At 40.9% G+C, this 16,683-nt stretch overlaps 1 protein-coding gene across 1 annotated transcript in view; it reads left to right on the forward strand.

Moving 5' to 3' along the window:
* The window catches only part of prkx (protein kinase X-linked), a 64,954-nt gene extending 48,474 nt beyond the window's left edge, over positions 1–16,480 (forward strand). Inside the window, exons 5-8 of the mRNA XM_080422188.1 lie at positions 1,277–1,372; positions 6,387–6,444; positions 10,991–11,068; positions 15,110–16,480. Of these exons, the coding sequence (XP_080278314.1) occupies positions 1,277–1,372; positions 6,387–6,444; positions 10,991–11,068; positions 15,110–15,235 (358 nt within the window). The 3' untranslated portion in view covers positions 15,236–16,480. The remainder of the gene's footprint in view (positions 1–1,276; positions 1,373–6,386; positions 6,445–10,990; positions 11,069–15,109) is intronic.
* The last annotated feature ends 203 nt before the right edge of the window (positions 16,481–16,683 follow it).

Raw genomic sequence — 16,683 nt, forward strand, 5'->3', positions numbered from 1 at the left:
CTGGAAACAAAATAAGTTGAGAATCAACCATTTACTTAAAATATTTGGTTGTTACAGTCTGCTAAAAAAAAAAAAAAAAAAGTAATACAGATGATTAACAGCAGTCGGTTGTACATACTGAAAAAAATAAGTCCAGTAAAAAAATAAAAATATATATTTTTTTTTCTTATGACAGGAGTCGTCGCAGGCCGCCTATTGGGGAACCCTGGTATAAGTGAAGTGTATACAGGGTATCTGCACATTTTTTAAGTCACAAGGGTGCCAAAAACGTATATATACGTTTTTGCAAATACACCCTCTGAGTGCCAAAAACGTATATTTACTTAAAAATTTAATTAAAGAAATTCTTTTTTATTTTTTTCATTTTTTTTTAAATCTTTTCCTTCACAGCACCAGGAGATATAATTTTTCGAAGATTTAGACTCCAATCCACTTCCTGGTTAACTTATGACTTCAAAAGCCTGTATCTCGGCTCCTGTGTACTTTTTTTTTTTACAATGTATTTTTGACTATTTTCAACTGGCTGCAACTATGGAACGGATTACCGAATGTTTTAATTTTTTTTCCCCCGATTGTACGAGACCTCTATGTGTGTAATGAGGGGATCACCGTAATGGGGCAGCCATAGCTGAGTGGTTAGTGAGCCCGCCTAGGGAACCAGAGGCCCTGGTTGCCCCAGGTTCGATTCCAGGCTATCCCAGCATATGTGCCGATGATATGAAATTTGTCCCTGAGCAAGACTCTTAACCCCAATTGCTCACAGGTTCTCATTGGAAACAAGACCGCAAGGACTTTCATGAACGACCTGTTAAAAGGATTTATCCTTATCCTTATACCGTGAGGACGGTGATCACTGAAAATATTTTGTGACTACTTGAAAAAGGTTCAAAAATTGTAAAAAAATCCCGGCACTCAACGTATAATATTTTAATAAACCTCTGGCACCCCTTTTTGATACCAAATTGTCAAATATCACGTAAGAAAGAGGCAAACATTGTGAAAATGGCAGATCTACAAGCTCACAACACCTCGCGTTGCGAGGCGTTCTGATCTTGTAGTTGGTTCTGATCTTGTAGTTTCACAATATTTATCTGTGCAATCGAGTCAAACTGTAACTAAACGCAACATGTAAATGTAAACGCCTCAGCTCCTACAATTCCAAGTGCTTGTCAGGGTGGGGGGTCCCCGATTCAATCCTGAAAAGATCAGGGAACCCGTGTTGTAATAGAGCTTGCTGGAGTTGACCTTCCTCTCTTCTCTCTCTCCTCTTGGACAGGTACCCGCCGTTCTTTGACGACAATCCATTTGGCATCTATCAGAAGATCCTGGCCGGGAAGCTGGAGTTCCCCCGACATTTGGACTTCTACGTAAAGTAAGCTCACGGGTGGGGTGGGGTTAGATTGATTGATTGATTGAATACTTTATTAGCAGTTTGCAAGAGAAAGCACAGGAAAGTACAGTTCAATACAAGGTCTGCTGAGAGGATTTTAAACGCAAGAAAGCCTAGGCTTGTTTCCATTGGGGTCCTTCACATTGATATTATTGTCACAATACGACAGCATTGTGACAGTATCGTCACTGTTGATATTGAGGTAGAATCTCCACCAGAAATATAGTGAATTCTATTTTTTCCATACCGCCGCCCAGGCCTAGTGAGCCATGGTCTTCTTCTGTACCTTTTTTTAGCTGTTCTGTACTTGTGTCTGCACCAGAGGTGGAAAAAGTACTACATTTTTCACTTAAGTAAAAGTATCAATACTGCAATGTAGAAAAACTCTGTTACAAGTAAAAGTTTGCAATTCAAAATGTACTTGAGTAAAAGTACAAAAGTATTGGCATCAAAGTGTACTTAAAGTACCAAAAGTAAAAGTACTAATTATGCAGAAGGTCCCATTTAAAGTTTTCATATGTATAAACATCTTTTGAAAATAGCCGATCTACAAGCTCACAATGCGTCGCATCGCGATGCATTGTGAGCTTGTAGATCTGCTATTTTCAAATGGCCGAAATATATATAGGGCTGAAGTGTGTTGTAATAATAATCCAAATCTACAAAGTAACTAGTAACTAAAGTTGTCGAGTAAAAATACAATATTTGGATCCGAGATGTAGTGGACTAGAAGTAAAAGTATTGGAAAAATTGGAAATACTCAAGTAAAGTACAAATACCTCAAAATGGTACTTAAGTACACTACTTGAGTAAATGTACTTAGTTACTTTACACCACTGGTCTGCACCGAATGCCTGCCAGGCCGTTCAAACCAACTCCTCGCCTCTCATCAAAACCAGCACGCCAACCCTTTTCTAAAAGCGGGGCTACATTAGCACTTCAAAAGCAGGCGGGCCGCGGTTCCCAGCCAGACGCCGCACGCCGGCGGCTCTCTCTTAACCGCCTCGACCGGCCGCGGCTCCCTAACGGGCGGGAGAGTCAATTAGCTCAGCAGTTATAGAGTTAAAGAGACGCTCTCTCTAGGCTGGAGCGCAGAGCGCGCCGCGGCTACGCTAATGATCCGGACTCTGCTCCTTCCCCCTGCCGGTTCGAGCGCCGCTATTACCCAAACAGCTGGAAGGCACAAGGAATGTGATGAGATTACAGGCTCGGCACGCTCTGTGGGGGGGTGTGTGTGTGTAGTTGGCAGGGGTGGAAAGTAACTTAAGTACATGTACTCAAGTACTGTACTTAAAATGTTGAGGTATTTTTTTTTACTTTACTGGAGTATTTCCAGTTGTCAGTACATTTACTCCACTACATCTCAGAGGCAAATATTTTACTGCAATTATTTGAAAACTTTAGTTACTAGTTACTTTGCGTATATAAATAATTATATTATAAAACGTGCAGTAACCACTTCAGCCCTATTTTATACACAGGCTATTTGAAAATAGCAGATCTACAAGCTCACAACGCGTCTCATCATAAAAGGTTAAAGCTCCATATGCTGATAGTACTCTTTGCTATAGAGTGTCTGTTCAGTAACCATCTCTCCAGCTCTTTAATAAACGGAACATACATTTTCATGTGGGATACTAATTTTATGCAATCAGGAGAGAGAGCGTTTATCAGCTTCAATTTAATAGTTTCTGTTCAAGTTATTTATTGTATTTATTTATTAAAAACAGTATACAATAGACTGCAATGTATGATATAATATGCTGAGCTATATTGAACATTTCCTGTCTTATAACGTATACTACAATTAATTATACATAATACTAAATGTATAATTCATAACATGTAATTATAATAATATAATATAATATAATGTATTCATGATTTGAAACAGAATAGGCAATTAAAAGTGTGAGGCTAAGATCAAATATGATATATAAAATATCAATACTCTCTCCAATCAGGCTGATTTACATATATATTTTGTAATTAATTTAATTTAATGTTTCCCAGTAAATTATCACCCGGAACACTTTGAGCACAGGAGGGATTTAACCCATTAATACCTGGAACGCATCTGTGTCACTTTTAGATTTCTTTAGGCTATTCAAAAATAGCAGATATACAAGCTACGAGCTTGTAGATCTGCTATTTTTGAAAAATCGTGAAAATTATTTTTTTTATATTTATTTTCCGAAAAACTGTTAGGATTTAGAAAATGTTTAGAAGCGGCCTCAGGTCTTAATGGGTTAAATGCAAATAAAATAAAATAAAATATGAATTTCTGGCGAAAATAGCTGACGTGTCGATATCCGTGCCTGGGCGTATTTATGGGCCTGTCAGCAGCCGGTGGGAACGTGAGATATTGTGTCTGTCAGGCAGTAACCTTGTATCTCCATGTTTTCAACTTTTTTATGGTTTTGTTTCGTAAATCGATGCCCTACTTCGTTGTTCAAGAGTGCAGTGGTGGAAAGTAACTGTAATTGAGGTACATTTTGAGGTAGTTGTACTTTACTTGAGTATTTCTACTCTACCACTACATCTCAGAGGCAAATATTGTACTTTTAACCCATTAAGACCTGGAACTGTGTCATTTTTAGATTTGAGCTAAAAAAGCATTATTTTACACTTTGGGCTATTCAAAAATAGCAGATATACAAGCTCATAGCGCGGCACCGAGTGCCGCGCTACGCGCTTGTAGATCTGCTATTCTTGAAAAATCGTGAAAATGTGTGCAAATCGTTGAATATATATATTTTTAAAGCGAAACATTTTTAACTCAAATCTTTGCTTCTGGGGGGTTCCTGGAAAAAAAATATTTTGATGGGGGTCCGCGGCCAAATACATATCATTTTGGGGGTCCTTGACATGAAAAAGATTGAGCACCACTGATACAGAAACATACGTTTTTTCAGAATACTGTTGGGATTCAGGAGACATGTAGAATCGGCTTCGGGTCTCAATGGGTTAAAAAAAAGCCTGGAGATCGAGGCCAGTGTCACACAAACGTATCAAAAACTTTTGCTATTCTTGAATTTGAATCCTGAAAAGTTTTGGACATAATTAGGGGTGGGACGATATATCGATATATCGATATATCGCGATACTTTCTCCCGCGATAAATAATCGATATGCTGCCGAAAAATATCGATATTAACACATTAACTGCCAAGACCGTAGTCCTACGGGCCGTTAAATCCAACTGTTAAGCGCCGAGACCGTAGCCCTACGGGCTGCGGTCTTTTCGCGCATGCGCGGTCCGGGTGCACTTTCGGAATTTTTTTGATCCACTTCCGTTTGCCCCGTTTGACACGTGGTTTTCACTGGGAGATACAGGGAGATCTCGCGGATGTAAACAGACAGTGTAGCGCTCAATCTTAAGGATTTTAACAAGATCTATGGCGACATGAAAAAAACTAAAAAACAACAAAAACACCTTGGCACTGGTGAGTACATTATGAGATTAGCCCTTGGCAGTGGATGTGTTAAAAAATAAAAAAATAAAAAAAGTTTTTTTCTTTTTTCTTTTTATAGTTTGTGATACGTTGTTTTTCCTACTCTGTATTTGTGTAATGATGATTTTGAACTGTTTGGTGCTATTTTATGTGTTTATGAATTGAATACAAGGACTATCGTGATATATCGTTGGTGAATTTTCATGCAATATATCGTGATATCGCAATCTATCGATATTTTCAGATATCGTGATATATCGTTGGTGAAATTTCTTGCAATATGTATCGAATATCGTGATATCGCAATATATCTAACATCGTCGAATATCGTGATATATATTGTTATCGTGGGCCTAATATCGTGATATATATCGTATCGTGAGGTACCCATATCGTCCCACCCCTAGACATAATGATGTTTCCTCCAATGAAAACGATGAAAATCTTAACAAGAACATTGGACTCATTGGAACACAGGTTATTTTCTTTCCCCGTTTTCATTGTAAAGTAACAGTTTTGGACATAGGAGGTATTCTCACCCCCCGACAGCCACATAATAACGCTGCCTCCATTGAACCCCCCCCCCCCCCCCACCCCTCCCTCCCTCGTAGAGGCAGGTATCACATTTCATCAGAAACACAGCGCTACAGTAACACACTGTGTCATTTTTAAGCCGCCGTGAATCACAGGTTCTCCCATCTTTACGGTCATAGAAAAAGTTCCTGTCCGCTTTGGGGGGGAGAGGAGGAAAACAAGGCGGGGGGGGACGGGGGACGCTCACTTTCTCCAATTAAAAGATTGTCAAAGGGACACAACTCACTTACCCCCGGGCCTCCTCCTCGGCTACCTCTCTTTTTTTACGGGCCTCCGCTAGAGCATCTGTCATCTTGACACTTCTGGAAGGAACTTTTACCTTTTTTTTCTCCGTCTTTTTATATATATATATATATATTTGTTGCGGTGTTGATTTCGACAGCAATTTTTGCATATAGTTTTAGTCCTAGTCTTTTGAATCAAATTCCATTTAGTTTTAGTCCTATTTTAGTCATCTGAAATGTTTTGGTTTTTGTCTAGTTTTAGTCGACTAAATATCATAAGACTATAGTCGACTAAGTATACAGTTTGGCCGACAAAAAATTATTTTGACGGGCTTTGATGGCGTCGTAATGGCTGATTTAACACTTGGTTGCGCTTGAAAATAGCCGATCTACAAGCTCACAACGCAGTCGCAGTGCGACGCGTTGTGAGCTTGTAGATCTGCTATTTTCAGAGCGCAACCAAACACTGAGCGCAACCAAACATAAAAAGACTTGTCTTTTAGTTCTACCGGATCTCACTAACGTTTCAGTCTTCATTTTTTGACGAAATTGTCGATATATTTAGTCTTAGTTTTAGTCATCGTAGCTCAGTCTTTATTTAGTTTTTGTCAGTGGAAAATGGTAGTCGATGAAGATTTTTTTCGTCATAGTTTTAGTCGACGAAATCGACACTGATTACTTGTGGTTGTGCTGACGTGCCTGCGTTGTTCTTATTGCTGGCAGGGACCTCATCAAGAAGTTCCTGGTGATCGACCGGGCCAGACGGCTGGGCAACATGAAGGTAAGTGTGTGTCCGTGTGTGTGTGTGTGTCCCTCCAATATAGATTATGTGATGACTTCAGCAGGTAGTTTGACGTCAGTAGACTTGACTACACGTCTACATTTGGTTCCAATTAGTTTGGATGCTCAGGGAGGCTTGCAGAAGAGGTCGTCTTGCACTGTGTGTGTGTGTGTGTGTGTGTGTGTGTGTGTGTGTGTGTGTGTGTGTGTGTGTGTGTGTGTGTGTGTGTGTGTGTGTGTGTGTGTGTGTGTGTGTGTGTGTGTGTGTGTGTGTGTGTGTGTGCGAGTGTGTGTGTGTGTGTGCGCGAGTGTGTGTGCGCGAGTGTGTGTGTGTGTGGCAATGACGGTAACCTATTTGGCAAGTAAATATAGCTATTCCTCTTTTGAAAACAACCCTTAATTCCTCTCAGTGGAATGAAATCTTTACTCCGACGCCACACACACACACACACACAGTCTTTGCACGAGTGTGATTTTGGCAGCAATAACCCACAGCGCTGCACACAGGGAGCTACTGCTCACTCAAATGGCTCAAATAGCGATGACGACGCCTTAGCGCCGGATAATATTCGCTGGAAGCCCACAGAGGCGGTTCTGACCCCGTGCGACCCCGTCCCAACCTGCTCGGACTCCTGCCTTGCATAAATACAGTAAACTCCATTTCTTAAATCCTGGTGAAATGGGGTTTTCTGTGATTTTGTTTTGAAGTTTCAGTCTGAAACGGTAGCCTGTGTGTTTCTGAACCAATCGGAAGGTGTCCCCCCCCCCCCCCCCCATCCATAGATATAGAAACTAGGGGTGGGACGATATATCGATATACTTTCTCCCGCGATAACTAATCGATATACTGCCGAAAAATATCGATATTATTATTATTATTATTTATTTATTTTTAAAGTTTGTGATACGTTGTTTTTCCTACTCTGTATTTGTGTAATGATGATTTTGAACTGTTTGGTGCTATTTTATGTGTTTATGAATTGAATACAAGGACTATCGTGATATATCGTTGGTGAAATTTCATGCAATATATCGTGATATCGCAATGTATCGATATTTTCAGATATCGTGATATATCGTTGGTGAAATTTCTTGCAATATATATTGAATATTGTGATATCGCAATATATCGAATATTGTCGAATATCGTGATATATATTGTTATCGTGGGCCTAATATCGTGATATATATTGTTATCGTGGGCCTAATATCGTGATATATATTGTTATCGTGGGCCTAATATCGTGATATATATTGTTATCGTGGGCCTAATATCGTGATATATATTGTTATCGTGGGCCTAATATCGTGATATATATTGTTATCGTGGGCCTAATATCGTGATATATATTGTTATCGTGGGCCTAATATCGTGATATATATCGTATCGTGAGGTACCCATATCGTCCCACCCCTAATAGAAACCTAGATACCTCATTGGTCACCTGTATCGAGGCCGCCATATTGGAGGAGGCACGCTTCCCGACTACTGGACCAATCACGGCGCGTCTTCTCCGGGACTTGACACAATCTAGTTGTATATTATTATATATTTTTTATACGACTAGATTCTGCCAAGTCCCGGGAAAAGACGCGCTGTGATTGGCCAGCAGTCAGGAAGCGCGCCTCCTCTAATACTGCGGCCGTGATACAGACGCCCCAGAGTCGGAGGAGGAGGAGGAGGCGTCTACCTTTTTATATTTGTATTTTATGTACTGTTTCAGTTTAACCCACACATTCCCTGCCAGAGGGTTTTTTTTTTTTTTACTTCCCCCACTGCCAGCATTGTTTGCAATGTTAAAAAAACATTTTTTAAGTAGTCACAAAATATTTTCCGTGATCACCGTCCTCACGGTGATCCCCTCATTACACACACACAGGAGTCTCGTAGAATCGTGGAAAAAAATAATCCGATTGCGGTAATCCGTTCCATAATTGCAGCCAGTTGAAAATAGCATGTTTTTCCCAAAATAACATGGTAAAAAAAAAAAGTACACAGGAGCCGAGATACAGGATTTTAAAGTAATAAGTTAACCAAGGAGTGAATGGAGCTAGAAATCTTTGGATCGTGATATCTCTGGTTCTGTGTGGATAAATTGAAAAAAAAAAGACAAAAAAAAAAAAAATATATATATATATATATATATATATTTTTTTGGAACAACGGTTATACTCGTTGTTGGCAGTAAACGGGTGTATTTTTCAACAACGGTTATACTCGTTGTTGGCAGGTAATTTTTTTACCAGAAACAAACTTTACAGTATCACCCGTATTGCCTCCAAAATCATCGGACTTCCCACACCCACACTTGCTGATATGAACAATAAGGCCATCACACGCTTAGCACTTTCGATAACAAGTGACACTGATCATCCCCTGTATCGCTACTTTGACCTCATGCCATCTGGTCGGAGATACAGAACCTTAAAGTGGAAAAAGGTTCGTTCTAGCAGGAGTTGTGTCCCCTCAGCCGTCGCGGCATTTAACCAACTGCCCCGTCCATAGGAGGGTTTTCTGTGTACAGTGGGGACCTCGTGTCTTTGTCTTTGTGATATGTTGTTTTTGTTGTCTTAACGAACAGACCTTGTGAAGACAATTTTCCCCTTGGGGACAATAAACATTATTATTATTATTAAATTATTAGTTCATTTCACCACATCTTTAAAAGGGGGGGGAGCATCTTGGGAGTCGGTTAGAGTTTTTTGACTCGTGTCACTATGTGTGCGGCGGGATTTGCAAGACTTATTGTGTTTATTTATTTGTTATTCCCAAAGCAATTGAGTGAGAGAATTGCAGAGTGGAAAATTGGAAAGCGTGTCGGTTTCATGCAGGCTGCCTGGCCTTGCATGCGAGCCTGCCATTTTCCTGATTCATCAGCGTGGATAAGTGTTCCCTATTTAACCCATTAAGACCGGAAAAGGAACGCATCTGATGCATAAGATGTCTTTGGCTATTTTTTGGGGGGGAAATCGTGAAAATGTGTGCAAATCTTTGAATGTATATATATTTTTTTCTAAGCGAATTGTTTTAACTAAAATCTTTGCTTCTGGGGATTATACAAATGTCTTCTAAATACTAACAGTTTTTTTGGGGGAAAAAAAAAACGTATGTTGCTATAATATCAGTGATTCTCAAACTTTTTTCATGTCAAAGACCCCCAAAATGATAAGGATTTGTCCACGGACCCCCATCGCAAAATATTTAGTTCCAGTAACCCCAAAGATTTGAGTTAAAAACGTTTGTGCAAATTTCCACGATTTTTCAAAAATAGCAGATCTACAAGCTCATAGCACGGCACTCTGCTATTTTTTTAATAGCCAAAGAAATCTAAAATGACAGCGATGCGTTCCCGGTCTTACTGGATTAAAACCGAAGGAGAAGAGTGCTTGAATCGACTTTACTCACAAAAAATAACAATAAGCACATGAAAAAGTCAGGGGTAAATAACAGCAGCCCCTCAATACAACGAATGCTGGTCTAAGCAGTGTGATTTACTCCACCACGCAGACACGCTGCTGATATCCATTCACACTGTCGGATCGCACGCTGGTGCTGATCACATAAATGTGGTGTAAAAGGCACTGGGTTCTCCAACTGTTTCATGTCAAGGAGCCCCAAAATTATATGTATTTGGTCCGCGGATCCCCATCTCAAAACATTTTGTTCCAGGGACCCCTCCAGATTTGAGTTAAAATGTCCGCTTGAAAAATATATATATATTCAAAGATTTGCACACATTTTCACAATTTTTCAAAAGTAGCAGATCTACAAGCTCATAGCGCGGTATAAAGTATAAAAGGTTATAGTGGTTAAAATTACTGTGAAGCTATTAACACATTTTGCTGGGGACCCCCTGGAACCCCCCCCCCCCTCAAGGACCACCTCGGGGTCCCCCAGACCACACTTTGAGATATTGATTCAAGGCTGCCAATAAACGCACACCGGTCACTCTGTCAGATCGCTCTTTTACACTGGTGCTGATCACATAACGGTGGTGTAAGGGACATTTGTATTGTTAGAATAAGTGTTATACATTCTTTCTTTTTTTTGTGTCCCACCCCTAGTGTATATGTATGTACTTAGTATCTTTTATTTTATTTCTTTTGTATTAAAGGTAGGGTAAGTGATTTACTTTGGTTAAAATAAGTGTTAAATAGCTCTATATTGTGATAGTACTCATTGCTTTAGAGCGTTTGTTCAGTAAAAGGAGTCTCCCATGTCTCTCCAGCTCTTTAATGAACAGAAAATGCATTTTCAGTGCTCTCTCCTGATTGGCTTAAATGTTGTCACCTACCTGAAAATGTATTTATATTCTGTTTACTAAAGAGCTGGAGAGACCCCTGTGACCGAACAAACACTCTGTAGCAATGATTACTATCACAATATAGTACTTTAACCTTTCTAACCAAAACCCCCCCAAAATACCAGCAAATATCTCTTACCCTACCTTTAAAATAGATTTGCTTTAAATAATAGATTACATGTATTAATTTGGTTAACTGTGCATGACATTCCACTGATGTGTTTTTCTTCTTGTTGTTGTCAGAACGGGGCAGATGACGTGAAGAAACACAGGTGGTTCAAGACCATTGACTGGGAGGCGGTGCCTCTGAGAAAACTCAAGGTGAGAGTCTGACCACCCCAATCCAGGGGTCATCAATTAGGGCTGACCCAAATAACTCGAATATTCGAAGCTTCGTTCGATGGCACAAGATTCAAACTTTTTTTTTTTTTTATCGAGTAATTGGCCGTTTTTTTTTTATTTGATATTTTTTTCTCCAAACATGTACAAATGCAAAATATAAGGTGCTTACCCGCTTGCCCCAAATGTTAACTAGGTGTCCGGAGTATTTGTGCAATGTATTAGTCCATATTTTTCAATAAAGAAGTGTTTTAATCCCGTCTGTGGACGAACGCCATTTTCCCTCCTCGTTTAATTCCTGTTTACATTGTGTGTAATTCCGGCTTTCACCGGATGCGCCCCGTCAGTACCGCCCATTGGGAACTTCCGACAGAATCGGTCACAGACGGGATTTAAACACTTCTTAATTGAAAAATATGGACTAATATATTGCACAAATACTCCGGACACCTAGTTAACATGTGAGGCAAGCGGGTAAGCTTTACTGGTGACATTCCAGGGCGAACTGGGGGGGTTGTGACTGACAAGCTGCGCGTCCTACGTTACTGCCTCTGATTAGCCGAGCTCCTACATGCTTACATGACAGTCACAACGCGGGGAGGCGGGACATGGGCAGTGGAGAAGAGTGTGAGAGAGGAGTTTAAGTTTTACTAATTTATTAAACATGTTAAACGGCAACGCCGATCCGCGCGGATCAATGCAGCTTTCTGCGCGTTACTACTGCATTTCTGGGTAATTTGAGAAATCTCTGCAACTTATAAGCGACGAGCTATTTGCCCAAGACCAGACAGTGGTAGCCGCGAGTACGAGAGAGAGAGTGATTTGAGCGTCAAGGGACCCTGGATACCGCCTTCCCAAATACAAAAAGGGTCCCGAAAGGGGCTATTACTGCTGGTCCTTCCATGTCAACAAATAATTCGATCCTACGTGGCGTAATCCACTTTCGATTTAAAACTCCAGTGTCTTCCATTATTCCTGGGATTTCATCTTTTGGAAACCTTCCATAACTTCACAGTGGTAAATCCGTGCTACTTTAAGTCATAAATTAATGAGAGGGGGAACGGAGCACAACATACTTGGTGTTACATGCCGTAAATAGCAGAAAGCTCACAACGCGTCCTATTCGTGACGCGTTGTGAGCTTGTAGATCTGCTATTTACTGCGCACGACATAGCCCCTACGGAACCTCTCCCTCCGCTGTCGGAGCTATACAGCGGAGGGAGAGGTTTTGTTTTGACTAGCAAGAATATGTGGCTAATATTGAGTCAGTTTGGGTTTAATCCAACTAAGACAAGTAGAATATCCAATCCAACCTAGCAGTGCATGTAAAATGTATTAATTTAGCTGGCTGCAGACTGCAGAGATAGGGCAACAGCGCAGTCCAGCGCAGCCTCACGCTCATGGCAGGCAACTTCGATTTCAAAAATTATAATCGAAGGTCAGCTCTATCATCAATATGTCCTTACACGGACAAATGTGTCCGTGGCTACACTTGTCCTTGTCCGTGAACATTATAATGTTCGTATTTGTATCACAAGACCCAATTACTGAATGTCAGTCTCCAGGTTTTCCTCAGAATATGTCTGACACTGATTTACTGTGGTGTAGTGGTTCGCAAACCTTTAATTTTCAAGGACGCCCATAACTCTGAGAGTGTGCAAATGGAACCAAATGGACCCGTCCATTTGGTTCCATTTGTACGATCTCAGAGTTACAGACCTGCAATGGTCCATTTGGACCACCTTAAAGGAACAAAAAAGGTCCCTCAGCCCACCTTCAGGACCACAGCACTAGTAGTACCCATTTAGGGCCTATAGCTCTGTTTCTGGTAATATGTGTATGTCCATGGCAAATACAATATTTTGACAAAAATGTCCACCACAAGGGGGCATGGCGATGAACCCTGCCCCAATCCCATTTTTTGTCCAGTTCCGATTGACATTTTCAACTGATAGTTGGTCTGGGCAATGGAGTGAAAGATGAAACACAATTCCTAAGCCAAAGTCAGGATAGCCTAATCTTATCAGCGTCCATCTTCGTTTTAGTTTTTTCCACCATCACAGGTTGATAGCCTATATATCAGTGATTTTCAACCCTTTTCACGTCAAGGTCCATTATTTATTTGGCATTTGAGCCACGGACCACCGTTTGATGAGATCTAGCCTCTTAGACCCATAGACTACTTGGATGAGATTTTGTCAAAATCACAATTCTTCTAAATTCTCTAATTGTGTAGACTTCTTGTAAATTCAGTAACGCAGATGTTTAACAATAATGTAACTCTTGATCTATAAGATCAAGATCTATAAGGGTCCATTTGGTTACCAACTCTCCATCATTTAGCATGGGGACCACCTGGAAACTCCTCAAGGACCACTCGTGGTCCCCGGACCACTGGTTGAGAACCAATGGGCCTTTATGCATTGTATTATCCTTACTTTCTTACATTTCTAACTGCAACTACTTCTGCACACGTAAACCAAACAAAAGTTCATCAACAGAAATTCATCAAACCTAACAAAAATGTAATGTCATAATGATGATCGGAGCGTGTCTGTGTGCATTCGTGCACGTAACGTCATTAGAAATAGTGCCCCCCCCCCAGTTAAAAAATCACCACTACACCACTGACGTCATGGTCTGGACAAAATCCTCCTGTATCCTTCATCTACATTTTAATCCACCCCATGATTGAAGCTCATTTAATTTAATGAGTGGAATCAATAAGTTGTTCACCTCTTGGGGGGTGTGTTTTAACGGCGGGAGTAGCGGGGAAATTTCTGTGAGGTTAGCGCTGCCGGCCACGTACGGCTCGGAGAATCAATTACCCCCCGAGAGGAAAATTGGATCCTCGAAATGCTGAATTGAAATGAGAAGGCAGCTGTCTCTCTGTTGTGTTGCAGTGGTCTTAGAGAGAAAAAAAATAGGCATTTGGTGGGTTTATTGCTGGTGTACTCTTATCTCAATAATGTTGTTATTGAATCTGCGCTGGCATGAGGCATCAATCCCAAGCGTTTTGCAAATGGCTCCCTTTTGAGTCATTATGTTTTTGTTCTCTCCAAAACTATGTTGATATAAATGGATATTAGAGTGCAGTGCGTTAGAGAGCGTACGGAATGGCATGGTTTGATCAGTGTGTTTGTTTAGTTCTTGTTTTTGAACTCATGCGTACTGTTGTCTACGGGCTGCAACTGTCAATTATTTCCCTAAGGCAGGGGGTCTTCAACGTTTTCAGCCCAAGGACCCCCTAGCTGAGAGAGAGATGAAGCAGTGGCCCCCCTCTATACTGTATAAAATTGTGTTTCAAGATTCAACTTTTTTTGTTTAACCCATTAAGACCTGTAACTGTGTCATTTTTAGATTTGAGCTAAAAAGCATTATTTTACACTTTGGGCTATTCAAAAATAGCAGATATACAAGCTCATAGCGCGGCACCGAGTGCCGCGCTATGAGCTTGTATATCTGCTATTTTTGAAAAATCGTGAAAATATGTGCAAATCTTTGAATATATATATTTTTAAAGCGAAACATTTTTAACTCAAATCGTTGCTTCTGGGGGTCCCTGGAACACAATATTTTGATGGGGGTCCGCGGCCAAATACATCTAATTTTGGGGGTCCTTGACATGAAAAAGATTGAGCCCCACTGATATAGAAACATACGTTTTTCAGAATACTGTTGAGATTTAGGAGACATGTAGAATCGGCTTCAGGTCTCAATGGGTTAAGTGGTCTGCTCTTTTTTTCCCTCTACACCGATAGCTCTTTGCCAAAAATAGCCGATCTACAAGCTCAACGCCTCGCGAGCTTGTAGATCGGCTATTTTTTCTCCTCAGAAAAGGGATGCTAGGGTTCAACTTAAATGTGTAATCGTGACAGTCCTAGTAACTACAACATGCCTGAGATAGTGATTGATTATTCATTGTTTATTTTGTTAAATGATTGACTTTTTTTTTACAAATAGATCAAATCAACTACAGTTCCATTAACTTGTTTTGCCCCCCCCTGCCGTGTGTCTCCGCAGCCGCCCATCGTCCCCAAGGTGTCCCACGAGGGGGACACGTCCAACTTCGACGTTTACCCCGAGGACGACTGGAAAAAGGACGCGCCCGTGCCTCAGAAGGACTTGGAGATCTTTAAGAACTTCTGAACGCCTTTTTTTTAATAGCTTCAGCCAACCTGTAGTATTTATTATGATCTTGGAGGCCGAGGAGCGTCTTAACATCCACCAGGAATCCTTTTTTTTAAAAACCCATTTTAGGCCTTTTAACACCTACTGTATACGTTGTTATGCCTTTCAGGCTGGGAACGCCTCTGTGTTATTTTAGTTGTTGCTATATATCGGGTTTTTTCCCCGTAACTTAACACATTCTCTGCCAGGTATTAATTGACACATTCGGTGCCAGAATTTTCTAATAACAGATTACGTTCGGTGCCAGAAATCTCACCGTTGAGCTGCGCAGCGCTGTTTAAGCTGTAGACTCCACGACAAGCAATCCATGTGAAACGAAGCATGCGTGCATTTTGCACGATGGTCCTGGCTAACGCCTGGAACGTTAACATCTTTCGCGCGGGTCACAATGGCGCAGCGATCGCGCGTACAAAATGAGTCGTTTTCCCCCAAACGTAAAAAAGTTTCGGAGTTATAGGGGTTTTAGAGATAGGAGATAGAACGGAAGCGGATGGGGAGCCATGTTTTTTTTGGCACGGTGATCTATAAGGCCCTTCCTTTTCAGAATCACCGTGGGTGATTCCAGAGCTGCTCCAGCCCCTCCCGTGTGGAAAAAAAACCAAAAAGACTGAAAACAAGGTTCAGACCGTGTTCGGCACCGAAGCGCTACTCTGTGAAAACACGGTTAATTAATTCATCCGCTACTGCCAGCGTTTTTTTTAACCTTATTTTGACGATCCTCTGAGACCCACGGAAGCCACGATGTGGACACGGGTGTAAACAAAGGCTGTCTGGGGGAGGGGGAAGGGTTTCGTCTATCCAACGGAACCAAAAACATTTTTACAGCGATCGTCCGTTCCGTTGTAATCGGCAGTTGAATATGGCTTGTTTCTTCGAGAAAAAAAAGAAGAAATCCGACTTTGATGTGTTTTTCGTAATCTCATAACATGGGAGTGGATGGAGTGACTTTTTTTTGGAATGACGTCATTTCTGCTAACATCGTTCGCTCGCAGTCAAGGGATCGTTCATAATTATGTTAGCGAAGAGCGCCCTCTAGCGTAATTTATTTGTATTAATTTTTTTTTATTGACGTACTGTAGATCTTCGTCAATGGCGGTCAACGGTTGGATTTGAAATGGCGTAGATCTTACGTCAATGGCAGGGAATGTGTTAACGCCGTACTTGATCATACTACAGCGTCCACACAAAAGTAGCAGATCTACAAGCTCGAAACGCGGCGCGAAGCGACGCGTTTCGAGCTTGTAGATCTGCTACTTTTGCCGTTTTTAAATGTGAATCCGGAAAAGTCACAGTTTTGGACCCGACAGAGACGATGTATAGCAACATTTTTTTTTTTTTTAACGTTTTTCAGAAAACGTAGGTAGGATTCAGAGGGTGTTTTTTTAGAATCGGCCTCAGGTCTTTAT

Source organism: Gymnoscopelus braueri (genome assembly GCF_963280865.1).
Source record: "Gymnoscopelus braueri genome assembly, chromosome: 24".
NCBI lineage: Eukaryota > Metazoa > Chordata > Actinopteri > Myctophiformes > Myctophidae > Gymnoscopelus > Gymnoscopelus braueri.